At 41.2% G+C, this 24,224-nt stretch overlaps 1 protein-coding gene across 2 annotated transcripts in view; it reads left to right on the top strand.

The window, feature by feature from the left end:
• Nucleotides 1-24,224, top strand: part of GRIA3 (glutamate ionotropic receptor AMPA type subunit 3) — a 493,575-nt gene that overhangs the window by 428,035 nt on the left and 41,316 nt on the right. For both annotated transcript variants that reach the window (XM_075323906.1, XM_075323907.1), the window contains exon 11: nucleotides 8,971-9,344. In XM_075323906.1, the coding sequence (XP_075180021.1) occupies nucleotides 8,971-9,344 (374 nt within the window). The remainder of the gene's footprint in view (nucleotides 1-8,970; nucleotides 9,345-24,224) is intronic.

Here is a 24,224-nt window from a genome sequence, read left to right on the forward strand (position 1 = left end):
CGTCGGTTGTGCGCCACGGGCAAATCGCTGCCTGTGTCGCACAACATCGCTAACACCCGTCACACATACTTACCTGCCTAGCGACGTCGCTGTGACCAGCGACCCGCCTCCTTTCTAAGGGGGCGGTTCATTCAGCGTCATAGCGTCGTCACTAAGCGGCTGCCCAATAGTAGAGGAGGGGCGGAGATGAGCAGGCCGAACATCCCGCCCAGCTCCTTCCTTCCTCATTGCCAGCGGGTCGTAGGTACGGTGAGTTTCCTCGTTCCTGCGGTGTCACACACAGCGATGTGTGCTGCCGCAGGAACGACAAACAACCTCATTACTCACCAGACAACGATATTTGGTGTTTGGACGACCTCTCCAAAACCAGCGATTTTTAACACTTTTGCGATCGTTGAAGGTCGCTCGTACGTGTTACACGCTGCGATGTCGCTAACGACGCCGGATGTGCGTCACAAACACCGTGACCCCGACGATAGATCGTTAGCGATATCGCAGCGTGTAAACCACCCTTTACTCCTTTATTGATAATATAGCACTCTGGACAGAGATTATTTATAAAGAACAGAAAAATCAAAATGTCACCTTAGATTACTGTGGGCCGCCAGCTATAGCTCCTCATTTCCTTCTATACATTCACACACAACTTTGCAATAGACATTAGATGAACACTTAAGGGTACTTTACACGCTGCGATATCGATATCGCTAGCGAGCATACACGCCCTTGTTGGTTGTGCGTCACGGGCAAATCGCTGCCCGTGTCGCACAACATCGCTAACACCCGTCACACATACTTACCTGCCTAGCAACGTCGCTGTGACCAGCAAACCGCCTCCTTTCTAAGGCGGTGGTTCATTCGGCGTCATAGCGATGTCACTAACCGGCCGCCCAATAGTAGAGGAGGGGCGGAGATGAGTGGGCCGAACATCCCGCCCACCTCCTTCTTTCCTCATTGCCGGTGGGTTGCAGGTACGGTGAGTTTCCTGATTCCTGCGGTGTCACACACAGCAATGTGTGCTGCCGCAGGAACAACAAACAACCTCGTTACTCACCACACAACGATATTTGGTGTTTGGACGACCTCTCCAAAACCAACGATTTTTACCACTTTTGCGATCATTGAAGGTTGCTCATACGTGTTACATGCTGCGATTTTGCTAACGACGCTGGATGTGCGTCACAAACACTGTGACCCCGACGATAAATCATTAGCGATATCACAGCGTGTAAAATGCCCTTTAGCCTCACCAAAATTTGGCCAACTTTTCTTTATTTTGCATGATGGCCTTTTAAAAGTAGATGGTAATGACTACAGAGTGCCCATAGTGCTTCATCCAATGGTTCAATGCTGTAATACTGTCATGATTCATGCAAGGCTCTGCCGTTCCTGAGTTGGTGCATGTATCCTGCCTCCAGGGTTTAGGTCCTTTGGGAGGGGCCTGTTCGTTCTGGCCTCGTTCCAGGGGTTGCGCCACCATATCTTGGTGCTGCTACCTCCGGGACGCTGCCAGTAATATTTCCAGCTCTGCTGCGTGCACTGTTCCTGAGAGAAGTTTTCTGTTTCTTGTTCTGCTACCTGGTACTGTTCGTCCTGACCTCCATTCCTCTTGCCCGACCTATCTTCCGTCCCTCCTGCCCGACCTAAACTTCCATTCCTCCTGTCCGACCTGACCTCCGTTACCCCGACCTGACCTCTATATTCCCGGCCTGTCCTGACCTCCATCCCTACTTCCCGACCTTAACTCCATTCCTTCCTGTCCTCCAGACTCCGATCCTGTTTTGTGTCCTGAACTCTCTCCCCTGTGCTTACTTGCTCTCCCAGTACCTCGGCTCTTTTTTTTTTTTCTTTGGCTTGTTTTCTCTTCAGTACACACGTGACATCCCGGCATAGACCCTAACTGATCGACTATCCCTGCTCTTGGGTTAGCGACCTCTAGTAGGCTTCTTTCTAACTGCACTCAGGAGTTTTCTTCCTACATGAGTTCCAGCGCCCCCTAGCGGTAGCTTGACAAATACATTATTTATATTCAAATAATTATCAAGTAACCTATGAACTTTCTTTATCAAGCAACGTTATAGATTTATATACAAATTGATCCATAGATAGATTGATAGATGTTTGGGGAAACAGCCACTGAATAAGGCATTAATTCATGTTAATTACAACTATTCATCCTCCGAGCAGCAGTCTCACTATGACAAAGCATTGCGATTATTATTCGAAATCTAATTGAGAAATAAGTGTTCACTGAACACTGAGAAAATGGATTTCTAGGAAACAAACCCTGAAAGATTACCAGAGATAGAGCCGTATCTGTTCATAAATGCACGGTCTTAATGATGGATGTCATTGTTACAATCCGTGTGATTACGCTAATTCATTTCAACCATTTACCTCCTTCTCCCTACATTGCATGATCTGTGGTATTATCACAGCTTGACCAAAAATTGACTTATAGAGAACACAACCTTTTAGTTAAGTAGTAAATACATTTTTGCTTGAAATTGCCTTTTAGTCCTTCAGAGGTCACATTTTATCAGGGGACTTTATTGATCCATTGAAAAGTCAATAAATATTGATTGCGCTCGTATGTTTAAAGAGCTGGCATCATATTCCGACTTATCAAAAGAAAAACATTGATTTATTTTTCTGAAGGAAAATCTGCATCATAATGTAGCTGAGCGTAATGTTATCTTCTTTCTGTTTTATATGAATTGTACTTCTATCCTATTACTCCCAGGAGGATTCATTTTAAAGAGCATTTTCACATTGTCAATCATTTTACATAATTTACTGGTAGAAACGCCGATATTAGGACAAATTAAAGCACTTGGAATGGAGCTTTGTGTTTAAGCTGCGTTCTCCGATAGGCTTGTACTTAGCTTGACATTGCATTTTCTGTTATCAGTACTTAAATAGCTTTACTTCATATTGTATAGAAGCCATCAAACAAGTTTAAGCTTGTTCTTTATATTAGTTTCCAGCAACACTGTAAAGTTCCAATGACTTCATCAAAAAAAGATTTAATAGAATTTGCTGCTTAGCAAAAAAGCAAGTGTTTAAAATGAAGCAGACCTGGCAATCAGGATTCAGAAAACGACTGCAATCTGCTCTAATTACAGGACAATGTGCACCCAATGAAACATTTCCGATTGAGTTTTAGGATAAATGTTCCAATATGTGTTGGTTGTCTCTTCAGTGAGGAAGTAGACAAACTATAGTGTCACCTATTGGAAGTAGCAATATTAAAACTCAAAAGTGAGCCCTGTCATATGTCTTAGGATTTATGCCAGATCAGAACCTAAATTTGCAGACACGGGGTTTCGGGATGGTTGGCCCTCTTCAGTGTAAAGTATGAGATCTGATCAGGCTGTATGAAAGGCTAAGACGGGGTCTAATGGGAAGCTATTCTACTTGTGGAGACTGACACACCATTCCAGCATGGCAGTGGTGATTAGAAATTAAGCCGCAATGCTCCTCTGGGAAATACACAAATTGTTTCTTCATTGAGGAAGTAGACAATTTCTAGTGACCCCTATTGGAGGTAGCAATCCTAAAAGTCAAAAGTGACCCTTTAATGAGCCTTGATCTATGACTTAGGATTTATGACAGATCAGATCCTCAATTTGCAGACACAGCGTTTTAGGATTTTTGTCCTTCGTCAGTGCAAAGTATGAGATCTGATCTGGCTGGATGCTGTTTATTTTTGTAAGATGCAAAGGAGCAGCGTTTCTCAACCCTGGACCTCCAGTGTCCTCAACCAATCATGAATTACAGATATTTATTCATTTATATTACCCAAATGATTGAATTTCTGCCAATGCACCACTCATTAATGTTGGTGCTCTTTATTTCCTCCCCGGGGTCCTCGTGGGTCAAAGTTGAGAAACATTGCCATAGAGGTACCCAATTGTACCATGGGGTACCCAATTGTGAATACGTGATTCACTTCTAGGATTCAAAGTGTGACTAGTACTGGATTTTACTAAAGCCCATCAGTTGGGTTGCAATTACTCTAAATATAGCATGGTTACAAACGTACGACAACTTCACCAATCGGCGCTAGATTTAGCAAAAATGAGTTCTAATAAAAAGTATATATTTCCTGACAGCTCCAGTAAATATTTAAAAGACAACGCTGAGTTTGGGAAAGACAATTCATTTCTTATGCCTGCGGAGAACAGTAATCTATCTTCTTCTAAAGCATCTTCCGCAGTGTTTAGCTGAATTTGTCCAGGCACCGGCCTCTCCGAGAAACATTTTTTAGAATAATGACCCTGAGTCTTGTTTAAAAATTGCTTACATTTTTTTTTTCAACGTCTGTACTTCATCCAAAGTGATTTACCTTAAAAGCTTAATGCTTGATGTTTCCTGAGTTATGGATTGTTAGCTGGTGTGAATGTCATCAAATAATAATGAATTCTGCACTTTAAAGAAACAAAACCAGCACTTTTCTTAAGATGCCTGCTACATGTGCAGTTTTAAATGGATTCATGCTTGATTTATGATCTTAATACAAAATACGAGGCGGTCCAGCCCAGAAGTACGAATATCTTACCCTTCTTTTGATGTTGAAGTGGTTATCTAATACATACAGACTTTGATAATTAAATTGTGCTTATTATTAGAGATGAGCCACCACCCTAGTGTTCGAGTTCGGTTCGGTACGTCGAACTTGGGGTGTGTTCGTCGAACGTTTGTCGATTGTTCGTCGGTCGAACACTTTCGAACACCATTGAAAACAATGGCAAGCAAACACAAACACATAGAAACATGCACAAACATGAACGCACACACATATATTATGCTCACCTTACCTTCCGTTCCATCGCCGGCCTCCTGGGACTTGCAGTTCGCCAGTACAAGATGTGCATCAGGTAACCATCATGACTGATGCCGGAACTTCCGCTGACAGAGCGCTAACATCAAAGGCAGGAGCCGCTTGCCTCTGATTGGCCAGTGCGCTGCCTTTGAGTAGTGTCTGACAGAGGAAGTTCCTCCCTTGTCGCGATGCTTACCCGATACACATCCTGTAGTGGCGAACTACGTGTATCGGGTAACCATGGCCACGAGGAAGGAACTTCCTCTGTCAGACGCTACTCAAAGGCAGCGCACTGGCCAATCAGAGGCAAGTGGCTCCTGCTTTTGACGTCAGCGCTCTGGCAGAGGAAGTTCCAGCATCGGTCGCAATGGTTACCTGATACACATCTTGTACTGGCGAACTGCAAGTCCCAGTAGGCCGGCGATGGAACGGAAGGTAAGGTGAGCATAATATGTGTGTGTGCGTATATGTTTGTGTATGTTTGTGTGTTTTTGTGCGTGTTTGTGTGTTTGTACGTGTGTGGAATGGAACAATAGGGGACCAGGATGGGACATTTAACAAGTTGTGGAAGGAATTGTCTGCATTGCAATGATCTCCTATGGGAAATCTTGCTTTGCTGAACGAGTAACTTTGTTAACAAGCACAGTCCCAGAACGGATTGTTCTCGTTAACCAAGGTTCCACTGTATTAACATTGAATGACAGTATTACTGTGAAAAGCCAGTTACGCTTTTGGTGATCGAACCGTTATCGAACATAACCTCGAACTGTCGAATTTGAAGCTAATTGTCCGCATTCGTCGAGCGACTCGAACATCGCCTAAAACAGGTCGAATTTGAGATTGGCGAACAGTTCGATTCGAACACCGCTCATCTCTACTTATATACAGGAAATGTTAATATATCCTTAAAATCTAGACTTTTTGGTAACTTTTCGTATTTAGTATTAATTTTTGTCATAAAATGTTTAGGTTTAATGGTCTTTTATGTCATAAATGATATCTATACTTAATTCAATCCATAATAATTTTTTAAAAAAAGTGAGTTAAACTGGTTTTCATAAGAATGACTTAGATGGATGATCCTTTCTTAAGATGCCACTTTATGTCTAAGAGTGGAGCGCAACTAGCAAAAAGCAGATCTATTTCTGGCGTATCAAGTCCATCCCTGAATTACACAGTCAGCCATTCCTTTGAATGATATGTGCATGTCATTCTACATTTCTCAATGGCACAGTGCAAGTGTCACTGCAGGAGAAATAGTCAGACTCGAGTATAGTGGGAAAAAAAGGTTGTGGATAATAATAAGCAACTACACTATGTGTTTAATAACTCTATTTTGGCAAATATTCAATAAATCGGTTGTACAATTCCACATTTTAGGCTTCTAATTTATACATATATAATGTTTGAATTAGTTACATCTAACGCTGCAAAACACATGAGTGACTATGGCTGCAGGTGAGGCTTTATTATTTACATATAGCAGCCTAAGGCATTTTTGCATTGCCTAATTATCCTGAATGAGCGTTCCTAGAAACTCTCGTTTTCCATCATTGCACAGTGTAAACATGCTGCCCTTCAACCAATAAGTAAGCAAAATACTTTCATCAGGATAAATTATCTTTTGGCTTGCTTAAAGGGAATCTGTCAGCAGGTTTATACTACCTCATCTTAGAGCCACCTAATGTAGGAAAAGAGATTCTGAATCAAACAATGTATCACTTAGATTACTGGCTGCAGCTGTTCTGACACAATCAGAGCTATTAGATTTAGCAAAGTAGCAGAGCTGAGGGAGTTGTCCTCGTCCACACAAGGCTCTCAATAGAAATTGTACATTGGCAGTAAGGAGTAGGAATCGGCATTGTAGTCCAGCAATGATAATCGCTAGGTGATAAAGCCCTTAGTTTAAGTAAACAAAGGCACACACCCTGATAAGAGAGGCATAGTTGATTTTTGTTTTTTAACCCTTACAACATGCTGTCAACATGCTGTCCTGCATAGCAAATCCTGCTGACAGATTCCCCTTAAAAGATCACCATTCTCAGCAGTACTTGCTATGTAAACAGGACTCATGCTGCCTAGAATAATGACAGCCTATGCCTAAAGAACAATGTATTACTGATCATCCTGTGTGCATCTGAAGTGTGGTTGTCCTGTTTAAACAGGATAATTAATCACTTTCAATAAGGAAACATGTTGCCGATCGGTAGTTTTTTTAACACCGACAATTGTCTGGTGTAAATCTGGCCTTAGCCTCTGTTCACATCACATGTATTAGGACGATGTAAGTACTGTGGAAAGAAAAGCGCAATAGGGTCTTACCCGAGTAATATTAGGGTGATAAAAGTAAATTGCACTCACCAAAAGGAGTTGTGAAAGTCACAACTACTATGCAGGCATAGATTCCAGGCCAAAGGCAGCAGCACCCAGGATGGCTGATAACAGAGAGTAATGAAGTAGGGCTTGCAAGGCCGCGCCAGTGACCACTCTGACCAATAGAGAATTAATGTTCCTTTATTTCATCTTCAGGTCGACGCGTTTCTGGAGTCACTGCTCCCTTCCTCAGGACACACAGGAAAAAAGTACATCAAATCTCAATTTCGATTTGATGTACTTTTTTCCTGTGTGTCCTGAGGAAGGGAGCAGAGACTCCAGAAACGCGTCGACCTGAAGATGAAATAAAGGAACATTAATTCTCTATTGGTCAGAGTGGTCACTGGCGCGGCCTTGCAAGCCCTACTTCATTACTCTCTGTTCACATCACATGTATTGGAAGTATTTGATATAAAAGAATGATTCAAGTATATATTGTCACAAAACCATAGATTTAAAGTGGACCAACCACCAGGATTTTCCTATATAAAATAAAGCTAGTGCTATACTGGCACTATCATACTGATTCTAAACATACTTTTATTTGTGAGATCGGATGTATACTTTCTGAAATATAGGCAACTAAAGTTTGTGAAATACACTGTTATGTGATTGATAGCAGCTACAGAATATCTCATAGGTGAGTCTGGTTTTGCTAGTTATTCTTGCCCCTGTCTACCTGCCTGTCCTTCCTCCCCCTGTCTCTGTCATTACAAGGGGAGGAAGGAGGGAGGAAGGACAGGAGGCGGAAAGACAGGCAGGCAGACAAGGGCGAGAATAAGTAGCAAATCCTGACCCACCTATGAGATATTCTGCAGCACCTATCAACCAAGTAACAGTATATTTCAGTAACTTTACTTGCCTATATTTCAAAAAGTATATATTCAATCTCACAACTAAAGGTATGTTTAGAATCAGCATGATAGCAACAGTATAGCACTGGCTTTAGTTTATATAGGAAAATCCTGGTGGTTGGTCCTCTTTAATTGACCCAAGCACATACGATAAAAATGTCTGTATTGAAAACTTACAGCCAATGATCAACTGTACAGCACACAGGGTTTTCTCAGTGTATATGTGAGACGAGCATTTCAAGCATATAGATGTGATGTGTATATTATAGGTCAGTTCAAAAACAGCCCATTTTCTTTGAAGCCAAGGCTTAGAAATAATTTAATATAGAAGCAGAAGGAACAGTTCAGCTCACCACAATAGAAGGAGACTCTCTGCCAGTCCGGTGCACGGACAAATAACAGGCTGGTTCCTGAATAAACAATCCAAAAAGAGTAGAGCCAGCATCCGTGGTAATATTAAAAACCTTTGCTTTATTCTTCAAAAAAATACATTAAAACATAGACACTGTCTGGTTTACACGGTTTGAACTAATAAGTTCTAATTCATGAATAAGAACTCACTAGTTCGAAATGTGAAGGCCATCTAGTGTCTATGTTTTAATGTATTTTTAAGGACTCATTAGTTCGAAACGCGTAGACCAGACATTATCTATGTTTTAATGTATTTATGTATTTTTTTGAAGAATAAAGCAAAGGTTTTTAATATTACCTGCGGATGCTGGCTCTACTCTTTTTGCAAATAATTTGCCTACAAACTGATACATTAGACCTGAATGTAGATGGACAATCTCTGGAAAACCTTTCCTCCAAATGAAAAAAGTCATAAAGGTTAAGTGAAGACATTTATAATGAAAAATGACTTATTTTATGAAATATATTTGCACTTATTGAATGTTTTTTTTTTGTTTTTTTTTTCAGAGAGCAGACATTGCAGTCGCCCCTCTCACCATCACTCTGGTACGAGAAGAAGTGATTGATTTTTCAAAACCATTTATGAGCCTGGGCATCTCCATCATGATTAAGAAGCCTCAAAAATCTAAACCAGGAGTGTTTTCCTTCCTGGATCCTTTGGCCTATGAAATCTGGATGTGTATAGTTTTTGCCTACATTGGAGTCAGTGTAGTTCTTTTCCTAGTCAGCAGATTCAGTCCTTATGAATGGCACTTGGAGGACACAGATGAAGCCCGTGACCCTCAGAACCCTCCCGACCCTCCAAATGAGTTTGGGATATTTAACAGCCTATGGTTTTCCCTGGGTGCCTTTATGCAGCAAGGATGCGATATTTCTCCAAGGTTTGTTTCATATCACTCCATCACCTTTTTGCATTTTATGGTCATAAATGGATGCCATGGTGTATATATGTTTCTTATTTTCTAACTCTAAATTTTTCTTTTATGCTTCACATCCCACTAAGTGTTAAGCTTCATCATGAAACCCATTGCTTGCCACCGACTATCATGTATAATGGGTATAGACCTCTGTGCTCCTTATACATGTCCATTAAAACTTATATTCACCATGTTGAGACTGTAAAATGCATAGGGTCTTTATGTTTTAGCAATGCTTGGAGTTCTACCGTGTTTTTGCTGCATATCTCATTTTACGGTCATCTGCTTGGTGCATATAACATATGTTGCTATGCCAAAGTAGCAGCTGATTGCTCTGAAGACACATGCAACAGCAGTTTAATTACCTCTGTCTTCAGTTCACGCTTGTCATCTCACACTCTTTTCATTTTGTTTTCCATATTCCTTATGCCATTTCTTCTTTTTGGTCTACATTCCCCTATGCTGTACCCCTGCTGTTTATCGTGCATGCTTCAATTGGCTGTTAAATCAACAATCTTATTTACTATGCCATAAAACTAAATACAAAATGTCAATGTGCAGTAGTATCTATCTAAAATGTGCAGCGATGTAACCAGAACTGCTCCCAGACATGTAAAAAAAACCTCACTTTCTATCAATTCTAGCATTTATATGTACACTTTTTACCATATTCATAAGTCATTTGCATGCAAATCTCTGAACACATCTGCAGAAGTAAACTAAGAAATGAACATTTAAGAATATATCCGGAAAACTCCTTTTACATTTAGAAGGTCTGATGATGCTCTTGATATTATACCCCCAAGCTTCGTTTATAAGACTCTTCCAGACAAGAATAAAAATAGCATGTTAAAAGTTGGCAGAACACCCTGAGGTTTAGTTCTAGCAGCATCGTTTTGATGCAGTTTTGCACCATGTTTTGGCTCTGCATATGAGATATCCAGCCGATGATTGATTATTTGTCTGACAGCTATCTCTTCAGAATTCATTATAACCATTAAAAATAATATTTATTTCAATTGGGGAAAATACATAAGTCACTACCAGACACTTGTGAGAGAGACTCATTAGCTCTGGGAGCAAAGAGTAGGAAATGTTAAAGGGGTTGTCCACTAATTTTTCATTGATTGCCTACCCTAAGGGGCACTTTGCACACTACGACATCGCAGGTGCGATGTCGGTGGGGTCAAATTGAAAGTGACGCACATCCGGCATCGCAGGCGATATTGTAGTGTGTAAAGCCTTTTTGATACGATTAACGAGCACAAAATCGTCGTAATCGTATCATCGGTGTAGCGTCGGTCATTTCCATAATTTGGAAATGACTGATGTTACGATGTTGTTCCTCGTCCCAGCGGCATCACACATCGCTGTGTGTGAAGCCGCAGGAGCGAGGAACATCTCCTACCTGCGTCCTGTGGCTCACGCCAGCTATGCAGAAGGAAGGAGGTGGGCGGGATGTTTACGTCCCGCTCATCTCCGCCCCTCCGCTTGTATTGGCTGCCTGCCATGTGACGTCGCTATGACGCCGCACGACCCGCCCCCTTAATAAGGAGGCAGGTCGCCGGCCAGAGCGACGTCGCAGGGCAGGTGAGTGCATGTGAAGCTGGCGTAGCGATAATGTTCGTTACGCCAGCTATCACCATGATATCGCAGCTGCGACGGGGGCGGGGACTATCGTACTCGGCATCGCAAGCATCAGCTTGCGATGTCGTAGTGTGCAAAGTGCCCCTTAGGATAGGTCATCAATGTCTGATCTGCCGGGATCTGACACCCTGCACCTCCGCTGATCAGCTGTTCTTTGTCCCGGCAACACCAGGCAGTCGAAAATGCTCAGTTCCAGAGATGCTCTGTCTTGTCATAGTGGCTGTGGCTGGGTACTGCATATCCACCTCTCATTCAGATCAATAGGAGACAGATGTGCAGTACCCGACCGTGGTTGCTATCAGAAGGTGGAGCACCTCTGGACTGAGCATTTCCGGTTGGCTGCTGCTGCCACCATAACCAAGAGCAGCTGAACGGCAGGGGTGTCAGACCCCAGCCGATCAGACATTGATGACCTATACTAAGAATCCATGTAAAAGTAGTGGGCAACCCCTTTTATAGTCCAACATACATTTTGGCCCAATACCATGTAGGAACAGTCAGAAGGTTCCTATAAACATTGCATTTTTGGTCCATCCCATTAAAATTGTCTCTAGAACTCTATACAAAAACTACACCAAAACTGTGTGACTACACTCATCATTTACTTAGCAGAGGAAAGTCCTTCTCTTGCAGTGGACAATAAAATAAATGTATTACTATTAAATATAATCAAGCTTGAACTGTCTCACAGGAGAACCGGTGTATTTCCCAGAGGGCCTGTGTGCAGGAGTGCTGTGTTTTCCCAAAAATAAGACCTACCTCAAGAATAAGACCTAGCATGATTTTACAGGATTTTTGGAGTATGCTTGCCCTTCTTCAAAAATAAGCCCTAGTTATAGTCAGGGTCAGCATTGGGGGGGAGGGAGTCAAACTGTGTAATTTCTCAGGGACCTCATTCTCTTAGGGACTCCAGCAGTTGTATTCCGAGGTTAAGATTGTTTAAGGACCTTTGATGTGTACCGGCCCAGCAGCGGTCGAAGTGCTCGGATCCGGATGTCACTGCTCATGGCTCAAGGGTCTCCGGACCTGGGGGCTCAGGGTCACACCCAAATGAAGAAGGGGGCTATTTACAGGGGACATATATAGTTTGTGACGCCACCCGTGATGTGCGGTAATAGGGAGTACCGCCGCTGCCGTTCGGAGTACCCGGGGTGATGGAGTCGGGCAGCTAGATGACGTTACCCTCCACGGGTAGGGAAATGCCCCGGGACCCCAGATGGTGGAATGGAGTGCAGGGGGAGTGCAGGCTCGCTGGTTGCAGGGGCTAATCAGGTACTCACTTAGCAAGAAAGCAGACGCTGACAATGTAGTAAACTAAGTCTCTGGGTGCCGCTGCCCTCTTGGGGAGCTTGTCCGGGTCCCGTCCCCTGCAGCACTGCCTGGTGGTCTGTGGCCTGCCTCCTGGCACAGTAATTTTAGAGTGTCCAAGTGGCTCGTCAGCTTGGAGCTTTCCGGGCCCCGCTCCCTGCCAAGAGTAGCAGAGGAGCTTGCTCTCAGGAGCTCATGCTTGGGATTTCAGTGGGCTGCTTTGCTTGGAAAGCCCTATACCTCTCATTATGCTAGTGCCCCTGATCTCTGAGCTTCATGGGAACAGTCTACATAGGCCCTGTGCTCCGCAGGTTAATTGCCGGGTTGCTTGAAGCTTCTCCCTGACCTAGGGTCCATGTACCCCGACGTGCCTTAGGTCCTAGCCCAGGTATTGAACTGCGGCTGCTGGCTATCCTCCAAGACTAGCCAAGCACCCAGTCCCAATCTCCCGCGACCGGGTCTACGACTTCTCTGGGTCCAGACCACCGTCTGCGACCTAGTCTGTTTCTCCCCTGGGAGCTCCAACTCCCAGCTTCCTCCGAGCTCCTCACAGCTTAAGGGCTACCACTCAACCTCCTCTCACTTTGCTCCCCTGGAGCCGTCTGACTTGTCACCTCCCACCTCCCTGCCTGACCCCTAGGTGGGCGGCCCTATTCCAGCTTAGCAGTCCACTGCTGTGCCTGACAGGGTGTGGTGCGAGCTGTCACTAGGATTTGTAGATGCTGGTGGAGGCAGTACTGCAAGATGGAGACCCGAACCATGGGGGGTTGAGTCCTGCACTGGGAGAGAAAGATTGTGCAGTACCCTGTGACGACCTGATTAGTCCAGGGGCATCACAGATGACTTCATAGTCATGTGACATGATGTAATCAAAGGTCTTTTACTCGCAGGAGTCTAAAAGAACAGAACAGGAGACAGGCTGGTATACAGGACTGCCATTAGGGGGAAGGTGCAGCAAACTGGGCAATTTCACAGAGTGTGTGTGTTTGTGTGAGTGTGTAGATAGATAGATAAATGATAAGAGATATATAGATAGGTAGATAGACGACAGACAGATAGATAGATAGATAGATAGATAGATAGATAGATAGACACACTTTGGAAAGTTACGTTGATGTTCCAGAATGTGATATGATTATATTTAAATAAATATTGGGGGTTTTTTGTTCAAGAATAAATGTGGATTGTGTTCATTGAAAAAAATAAGACATCCCTTGAAAATAAGCCCCAACCTATCTTTCGCAGCAAAAAATAATATATGACCCTATCTTATTTTTTGGGAAACACGGTAGTTCCTTCACACTTCTGCATATAGCAGTAGTTGGCACAATATACTTTATTCTCTATGTACAGACAAAGATAGTATTCAATAATTTTTTAAAAAAACTATCTAGTTTAGTATAATCTAGAATCAAAGGTAAATTTGTGAATTGGGGTACTGTAATATTTGCATGTAGCTGAAGAGTGCCACCCCAGAATCATTGTTACTAGTGGGACCTTAACTCCCCAACTCGACACTGTTAATAATAATAATGAACATGATAACTATTATTATTATTATTATTAATAATAATAATACATTGATAATGTATTATTAATAATAATTGTCAATATTATTGACAATTAAAGGGGTTGTGCAGGATAAGTAGAGTCTGCTGATTGCTGCATCTGATGGACCAAGTGAAATCTTAAAATGATCACATTTTGTTTGCTGATGGCGACAGTGTACTATTTTATTTTCATATAAGAACATTATAATCTGGTTTGTTTTGTCCTCATTCAGCAACAAAAATAATTTGTAATAAATTGAAATAAAAGTGGTTGTAATGTGTTTCCACAATTGTTAAACTCGTCTTCACAGTAAAGTCTGAGCCGCTCCGCAGAAAAATGATGGATCTAAAGTGGTTTTAAATTGGAAAAAAGTCTGCTTGTTTTCTAAAAAATTGTTTAAAAGAACAGAGAGTCCTCAGTGGTTGATACCTTTTAATGGCTAACTGAAAAGATGGTAATAATTGCAAGCTTTCGAGACTACTCAGGTCTCTTCATCAGGCATGGTATAACACAAAATCTGAAGAGTCACGTATTTATACACAACAGGACTTAGAATAGTGCAGTAAAAAAAAAAAAAAAAAAAAAAAAAAAAAAAAAAAAAAAAGAACAAGTTATATGAAACAGAACTATCTCTATGGCAGGGGGACAAGCTGTTCTAGCCATAAATACTGCTGCAGTTCAGTGTGAAAGTTTTATTGTCCTTTGATAAGGGTCTGGTCCAGGGCTGTGACACGCTCGGATGGTCAGAGGAGCACATCTTTTAACTGATGTAAAAAGACATGAATCCATGAGACACATTCATTCCTTCTCTGAATGTGTCAAAGGTCATCATAAGGGGAGTACAAACTTATGATGACCTTTGACACATTCAGAGAAGGAATGAATGTGTCTCATGGATTCATGTCTTTTTACATCAGTTAAAAGATGTGCTCCTCTGACCATCCGAGCGTGTCACAGCCCTGGACCAGACCCTTATCAAAGGACAATAAAACTTTCACACTGAACTGCAGCAGTATTTATGGCTAGAACAGCTTGTCCCCCTGCCATAGAGATAGTTCTGTTTCATATAACTTGTTCTTTTTTTTTTTTTTTTTTTTTTTTTTTTTTTTTTTTTTTACTGCACTATTCTAAGTCCTGTTGTGTATAAATACGTGACTCTTCAGATTTTGTGTTATACCATGCCTGATGAAGAGACCTGAGTAGTCTCGAAAGCTTGCAATTATTACCATCTTTTCAGTTAGCCATTAAAAGGTATCAACCACTGAGGACTCTCTGTTCTTTTAAACAATTTTTTTATCTCTACTGGCTAACACGGTACAAAGATATATTTTACTTGTATCATGCTTGTTTTCTAGAAATATCACCATGCTCGTCCATGCGCTTTATCTGGTACTCCATCTCAACCCCACTACCTATAGTGAGAGACACTGTGCTGCAATACTGTGCACGACCCATAGACAAAAGTAGTGCTGTCCTCCCCCCCCCCAAAAAAAATGTGACTTTTGTGTAGAGTGCATAGAGATAAATGTACGGCCCATTTGGCTTAAATGGATTAGGCTGATTTCATAGTCCTGACATTAAAAGTCCCAATATGGACCACAATGTCCAGACTTGTAGAAGGTCAGAGGGTCTTATGACCTCAATAGCCTCCTAGGCATATATGAGGGTATTGGGTTTAAATGAGGAGACCCAAGGCTGGTCCAGGCAACTCACCGTACATGTCAGAAGTGTGAAACCTGCCATAAAAATATCATTGCTTCCTTCCAAAAACACTAGCACACCTGTCTACCGATTTTCTGTGGCATTGTAATTCAACGTCTAATACTTAAACAAAATGGAATTTCTATACCAAATACAATTCATGGAGAGGTGTGATGGAAAAATGCAGCTATATTTTTTTCTGTTCTTGAACCGCTCCTTTCAGGCCTGGATTCATTTAGATGCCCTAAATTATATTTGAGTCTGTAAACTATTCTTAAAGTGAATCTGGCTGTAGGATCAACCCTCCTAAGATGTCTATATGGGCATGTAGGTCATGAGAAACTGAATAAAAGGATACACTGATATCTGCAATATGAGGTTTTATTCCTGAGAAATACCCATTTTTCTGATATGTACAAGAGCTGTTCCAAGCTATGGACCACACAGTGATCTCCCTGACAATCTTCCTTGAGATTATTATAAATAAAAGGTGAGAGTTACCAGTGTGATGTGTGATGGCCGCTCTCTGCTCTCCTGATCTCACTGCAGAGCTGGGTGTGATTATAACTAACACATCTGCAAATTACTCTCAGCTTCAAGAAGTTGTCAAGTTACCAAAACTGATTTTTTTTCTCCTAAATCTTGCTATTATGTGCCTCTCCACACATCTATTATGGTATTTCAGCAATATTACCTTTTATCATGCTCTAGCAGCACTTCCTCATTGCTGGCTCCAGCTCTGATGGGGTTAAGGCTGCTTTACACGGTACGACCGATTGTGCAATTTCACAATCGATCGTACCTGCCCCCGTCCTTTTTGCGTCACGGGCAAATCACTGCCTGTGTCGCACAAAGTCGGTAACCCCCCCGTCACACGTACTTACCTCTCGTTCGACCACGCTGTGGGCGGCGAACGTCCACTTCCTGGAGTGGGAGGGACGTTCGGTGTCACAGCGACGTCACACGGCCACCGGCCAATGGAAGCGGAGGGGCGGAGATGAGCGGGATGTAAACATCCCGCCCACCTCCTTCCTTCACATAGCCGGCGGTCGCGTGACGCAGGTGAGCTGCTGTTCATCGTTCCCAGGGTGTCACACGGAGCGGCGTGTGCTACCACGGAAACGATGAACAACTAAATTTAACGATATTATGGAACCTAGCGACCAGTACACGACTCACGATTTGTGAGCGATACTGCGTCGCTAGGAGGTGTCACACAGGCCGGCATCGCCAGCGATGCCGGATGTGCGTCACAAAAACCGTGACCCCGACGATCTATCGCACGATAGATTGTCTGGTGTAAAGCAGCCTTTAATCTCTCTCCTGACATCCTAGGTTCAGTTCCTACAACTCCCATGATATTTTGCAGTGGCACCCTGCCATCTTCTCATTCTCCCACCCCCATCCCCGTGCGATAACATACTCACCCGACATGACTCCTCTCCTCTCACTCCTGCTGCCGACCCCGCACACAGCTGCATGATGAATAAGTAAACCCTCATCTCCCTCTCCTCATGCTGGGCTGTGACGTGCAGTGATCACCGCCCACAACCCAATCACTAAGGATCAGAGGCAGCTGCTGCTGCTGATGTAACGTCAACTTTCAGAGTCCAGAAGTTGACATGACATTAGCGGATACCAGAGGCCACAGCACCCGGGGGTCATGTGACTGGCACTGAGCGAGGAGGATAGTGTCGCTCAGTGCCAGAACTGGAAATAGAAGGCAATTAAGAAGACAACTGAAATGATAAGTTATACTGATATACGTAGAGATTAAAAAAAAATGGGTGAACCACCCCTTTCAGCTTCCATCACACACACAGCTAATGTTGCAATAGCAGAGTTGTGAGAGCTGTAGCAAATTGTGTTTGTAAGAACACAAAGTTTAGTTCTAATATTCTGTGTTAGTGACATGTCTCACACTGGTAACACCCATTTTATTTAAAATAATCTGTGGAGGCAGATTCTCAAGGAGATTGGGGTCCTGCCTGTAGCCTGGAACTGCTTATTTACATGTAATAAAAACGTGGATTTTTCTGAAATAGAACATTGGAGCACAGGTATCAGGGTATCATTTTATTCAGCTTCCTATGACCTATTGTACATGTCCATATAGAAGGTTTAGGAGGGTTGATCCTACTGACAGATTCCCTTTTAATATGTTGTACACCATTGCATGCTTTCTCTTATGTCATAGAAAATATGTACGACAGGGAGTGAAGGCTGAAATTAGATAATTACTTACAATAGGTGTCCAAAAAATGTTTTCAAAATTAAACTTCAGAACATATAACTAAATACACCATCTAAGGGGTACGCCCAGAACACAAGAAGCTCATAAAAAATATATAATTTAAAATATCTAAATTTTATTCAAATCCATAAAAATATAAAAGGTATACAGTAGTTCCACTAAAAAATGACAAGGGAGGTGGAAATAAATACAGCCAAAGAAAAACAGTCACATTATATACAAAGTACTTCCATGGTCAAATATTATCTCCATGGTTCAGACAAAAAGATATATCAGAATATTTAATCCACGTGGTTGCAAAGTGTTTACATTATCTCATAATAAGTAAAACCTATTCAGGGATATTTGCCCAAAAGATACTGATCTTAATACTGGTAGTCCATGGGTTAAATATTATACGTAGGTGCTCCAACACTCTGTGTCCTACTATATCTCCAAAACAATTGGGGCCAGAGTTAAATATGTAAACAAATTCACAGTACCTTGTTATGTTCCCGGACTCGCCTGCTTAACCATGTCCCTTCACCCCAACGTACGTTTCGCCCTGCTTCTTCTTGATGCATGAAATTAAATGTAGATACAATAAGATCCCAATGCTGTAGATTTTGATGCAGTATTTGAGGCGGGGGTTATTATTATTATCAAAACTAGTTTGGGATCTTAAAATAGGACAATAGACCTTTTTTTTTATTATCCTTTTATCTTTTAAGACTCCTGGTTTTTATTAAAAAATAATTGCCTCCAAAGTGTACTGTGTTAATCTGACCCTAAATTTTTGAATGTTTATCATGCCATATGTACAGATACATAGATATAAGTCACTTTAGGCCAGTACTGTATATAAGATGACTTTTGCTGATTTTGATTAGACTCTGCCTTTCTCAATAATTAAAAAAAGATAAATAAAAGATGTTAAGGCATCCTTAATGGCACTATATTTTTACTAATTCCAATTTTCTATACTACAAAAATAAGCTTTGAATTTGACAATTCTACCAAAAATGTGATTTTCATGACATATTACCCCTTCATTTCTCTTTCCCTTTTCTCTAGTCTTTGCCTTCATGTATTCCCTGTATTTGTTGATACTAACTTTAATGTCGATGGTATTTAATCTGCTGCTGATCATGTTTTTGCCCAGCTGGAAAGACCGGCAAATAAGCTTTGTGACATCACATGGAAAGCTTCAAAATTGTCTTATCCTGTCACGTGTTGTTTCTGCATCCTAAAGATGAATTTATTACTAATTTTGTGGCTGTAGCATAGTAATTACTACAAATATGGACAAAGTTACAATTCTGGATTCATCTAATACTAAACTGCAACTGAGGGGGGTTAGAGGTTTCCCAACCCACAAAGTTCATTTTAATCAATAGATCAAGGAATAATAATAATTTCCACATTTGGATGTGTTTTAAAAAATGTTCGGTTGCTGAGATAATTTTATAAATGTACCCCTACTATGCACTGTGTAATGGCTGTGTCTGACTGTATAGGAACATGATCTGACCATATCATGGCTCCTAGGCAGGGGAGGAAGAAAAGGAGAGTACAGTAATACCTTGACTTACAAGTTTAATTTGTTCTGTGACCGAACTCTTAACTCAATTTGCTCTTATGTCAAATTAAATTTCTCCATTAAATTAATTGAAATGCTATAGATCCATTCCAACCCCTATTTATTCCCCCATCCTGGTATATAGCACCCATCCCGGTACTGTATATAGCATCCACCAACCTGGAACATGGCTCCCATCCTTGTAGGTATGATCCCCATCCTGGTACATGGCCCCCATCCTGGTATATATGATCCCCCATCTTGGTACATGGCCCCTATCCTGATATATATGATCCCCCATTTTTGTACATAGCCCCCATCCTGGTACATATGATCGCCCATCCTAGTACATGGCCCTCAATCCTGGTACATGGCTCCGACCCTGGTATATAGAATCTCCCATCCTGGTACATGGCCCCCCATCTTGGTACATGGCCCTCCATTCTGGTACATGGCATTCATCAAAAAATCTTTTGTCCTCACCCTCCTTCTGTTCCCCCCAGTGTCCTCATCTCATGCAGTCAGCAGATGTAGTATGATCAAACCATGTGCTTGAACCTAATTTATACACACTTACAGAGAGCCTAGTAACAGAACATGAAGACACCTATCCCTAATTAAATAATTAAAAATTCATATATTTATTTTAATAATTAAGCTAATTAACATAAGTATAAACAAAGAGATCAGATATCGCCCCTGCATAGTCAGACATGGCCGTTACACAGTACATAGCAGAGGCACAATTATAGATTATCTCAGCACAGGAACATTTTTTAAAACACATCCAATTGTGGAATTTATTATTTTCATTCAAAGCTCTATTGACTAAAATCAACTTTAAAATTAACTTCAGGGAAACCCCCTTTAACTAACATGTTTTAATCAGTATTTTATGCCGATTTTTATTTAATTTATTTTTGTTTTCTTACTTTTTTAACTGTCATCTATTTAACCCTTTAATGCTTTTTGACATACATAACTGTCATGAGCATGTCACATTGCGCTTCATGACAAACATATACTATATATACGTCATGTTAATCACACAGTAGAGCTTCTATAGTGATGTAATCGGCTCCAGGAGCCTGACCAGGGGCGTAACTACAATAGGTGCAGGGGTTGCAATCGCATCCGGGCCCTAGAGCCTAGGGGGCCCAAAAAGTCCATTTGGCCTATAAGAAAAGACCAATACTATTTGAGACTTGCAAATTTGGGGCCCTGTTTGAGCTTTTGAACAGGGCCCATGAGCTTCATGTTACACCACTGAGCCTGACTGATATACATAGCCATGCTCCTGCTGTAATTTCTATTAACCATGTTATCACCAATACCAGCAGTTAAACCCCTCATATGCTGCTGTCAAAAGTGACATCGGCACCTGAGGAGTTTCACAAAGGGAGAGTGCTTCCTATGTCAGCACAATTACTAGGAGCAGGGGAGGATGAATTGCTATGATTCTTGACAATGGTCTCCTGGCCTATCATATACTACAGTCTATGAAATACTGACCCAGGAAGGGTCTAATAGGCTATAAGTCAGTCAAGCATTGACAGGATAGGGTAAAAAATAGTGCAGTACATTACCAATCATTGGATTGCATGTTAACAAATACTGAAAAAAATGTTAACGTTTTTTAAGAGTTTAAAAAAAAGGAAAAATATTGTATACAAAATCAGTTTTTCAAATTAAAAAAACTTTAATCTGAAAAAATAAACAACTCTTAACCCCTTCACCCTAAGCCTGGTTTTCACCTTCCTGACCAGGCTTGGTTTTTCAACCCTGACCAGTGTCACTTTATTAAGTAATAACTCTGGAATGCTTCAATGGATCCCAGTGTTTCTGAAATATTTTTTAGTGAGATATTGTACTTCATGATAGTGTTAAATTTAGGATGATAATGTTGGTGTTTATTTGTGAAAATATCAGAAGATTTTGAACATTTCTCAAATTTTCACATTTTAAATTTTCACGTCCTTAAACCAGAGCGTTATGTCACACAAAATAGTTAATAAATAAAATTTACCAGATGTCTACTTTAAAACAGCACAATATTTGAAACAATTTTTTTGGTTAGGAAGTTAGATGGGTTTTACCAACAAAATTTACAAAACCATCTTCATAGGGACCACATCACATTTGAAGTGATTTAGAAGTACCTATGTGACAAAAAATACCCAAAAGTGACACCATTCTAAAAACTGCACCCCTTAATATGCTCAATACTACATTCAAGAAGGTAATTTACCTTCAGATACTTCACAGGAACTAAAGCAATGTGGAAGGAAAATAATGAAAATGTAACTTTATCTTACAAAAATGTTAATTTAGCTCCAAATATAGAATTTTTCACAATGATAACAGGAGAAACTGAAGCATACAATTAGTTGTGCAATTTCTCCTGAGTACAACAATACCACATATGTGGTGGGAAAACTTCTGTTTGGGTACTCTGCAGGGCTCAGAAGGGACTTTTTGAACACAAAATTGGCTGGAATCGTTACTGGATAAGATGCATTTGGGAAACCCCTGATGTGCTTAAACAGTGAAAAACCCCTACAAGTGACCCCAATTTGAAAATGTTGGGCCGTGAAAATGAAAAAATACATTTTTCCCACAAATATGTTGCTTTTGTCCTAAATTTCTAATTTTCACACGGGTACCAGGAGAAAATATACTGTACAGTTTAATGTGCAATTTCTCCTGTGTACTACAATACCCTATATGGGGTGGAAAAATCACTGGGTGTATAACAGGGATCGTAAGGGAAAGAGTGCAATTTGAGTTTTGGAACTCAAAATTAGCAGGAATCATTAGTGGACGCCATGTCGTGTGTGGAGAGCCTCTGATGTACCTAAACAGTGGAAACCCAAAAAAGTGACCCCCCCCCCCATTTTGGAAACTAGACTCCTCAAGGAGCTTATCTAGATGTATGGTGAGCACCTTCAACCCCCAGGTGCGTCACAGAATTGTATAACGTTAATCCATAGAAATTAACAAACCCATTTTTCTAACAAACATTTCTTTTCTCTCAAATTTTTAATTTTCACAAGGGAAGCAGGAGAAAATACACCATACAATTTTATACTTAATTTCTCCTGAGTTTGCCAGTACCCTATATTTGGTGGAAAACTACTTTTGGGCACATGGCTGTGCTCAGGAGGGAAGGAGCACCATATTGAAGTTCAGATTTAGTTGGGATGGTTTAGGGGTGATATGTCACATTGGCAGAGCCCCTGACATGCTAGAAAAGCAGACCCCCACAAGTGACCTATTTTACAAAATACACCTCTCAATTAACTCATCTAGGGGTTCCATAAGCATTTTGACAGCACAGGAATCTAAATGAACTCTATACCATTGGGTGGTGAAAAAAAAATGATTACATTTTTTTCACTAAAATGTTGTTTTGGCCCCAAGTTTTTAATTTTAATGCAGGCAAAAAAGAAAAAAAATGAACCATACAGTTTCTTACTGTCATTTTTCCTAAGTGACAGTACCCTCCATGTAATCAGGAACTAGTTTTGAGGTACAAAGCAAAGCTTAGAAGGGAAGAGAGCCATATTGGGACTTCAGATTTTTCTGGAATTGATTGTGGGTCTCGTCATATTGGCAGAGCCTCAGAGGTGCCAGAAGAGCAGTAATTCCCCACAAGTGACCCTATTTTAGAAAATGAACCCCTCAATGAATTCATCCAAGAGTGTCATTTGATTTTTGGAGCACAGATTTTCCTAAAATAGCTTGTAGACGCCATTTGCAGAGCCCCTAAGAGCCAGAACATCAGAAACCCCCTCAAATGACTACATTTTGGAAATTTCATCCTTCTGAGAATTCATCTATGGATGTAGTGACAACTTTGTCTTTGGAAAACACCCATGGTGTCAAATGCAGGGAATTTTGCGGATTTAAAATTTTAAAATAAGCCCTTGTATGTCGCAGTACATGTAGTGCCCATACATTGTGCCGAGCCCGTGCTTCTGGAGATACACACCTTGTAAATGAAGAAGACTTCCTCACTACAACAATGACAAACATGTGGATGTAAACTGTAGTTTAGGCACACTGTGGAGCTCAGAAGGGAGTGTGGGTATTTGGATTTGGGAGTGCAGATTTAGCTGGTTTTCTTTTTGGGGAGCCATAATGGTTGTCCAGAGCCTTTGTGCTGCCAGTAACGTGGAAGCCCCCTATATTTCCTTTTTTTTTTTTTAGATGATGGGCCTGCGTGGGGATTTGTTTTTGTGAGTTTAGTTGAATAATATTGGTCACAATTTTGGGTACAGAATATTTTTTATCAGTGCACATCTATCCTGTGCTCTATGTGGAGCACTTAGATCAGGGTTACCATCTACATCTCTGAAATACATGATTCAGGTGAAACCTCCTATGGATCCATTCCCTATAATGAGGCAGCAGAGTTACTCAGGATTCTGTTTGGTCTCTGTTCAGAGGTGTCCCTCTTTTCAAACATGCCAAAAAATTATGTTGACCGCATTTTTGTCTAAAAAGGCTTGTAAAAAGATGGATCCTGCCAGACTATAGGCCCGACAGGAGTCTAAAGTGACTCTCTGTACCTCATTACAGTAAATTTTCCTTTGGGAATTTTATCTGAATCAAAGATTTACATGTAAATCCCGGTGTAAGCACACAGTGTATAGGATACAAATAGCAAATAAGATAAGGCTGAATACTGGGCACTGCTTACCACGTGTACTGCCGAAGTATTATCACTGTGGAAAAGTCTGTCTTTACTTGATAGGAATCACTTGTATTCCTCTGCTTCCCACTCACATTTGATTAACCGCTAGGAGGATTGCAAAGATCCAGG

This window comes from Anomaloglossus baeobatrachus, chromosome 9 (genome assembly GCF_048569485.1).
Source record: "Anomaloglossus baeobatrachus isolate aAnoBae1 chromosome 9, aAnoBae1.hap1, whole genome shotgun sequence".
In the NCBI taxonomy this organism is placed as follows: domain Eukaryota; kingdom Metazoa; phylum Chordata; class Amphibia; order Anura; family Aromobatidae; genus Anomaloglossus; species Anomaloglossus baeobatrachus.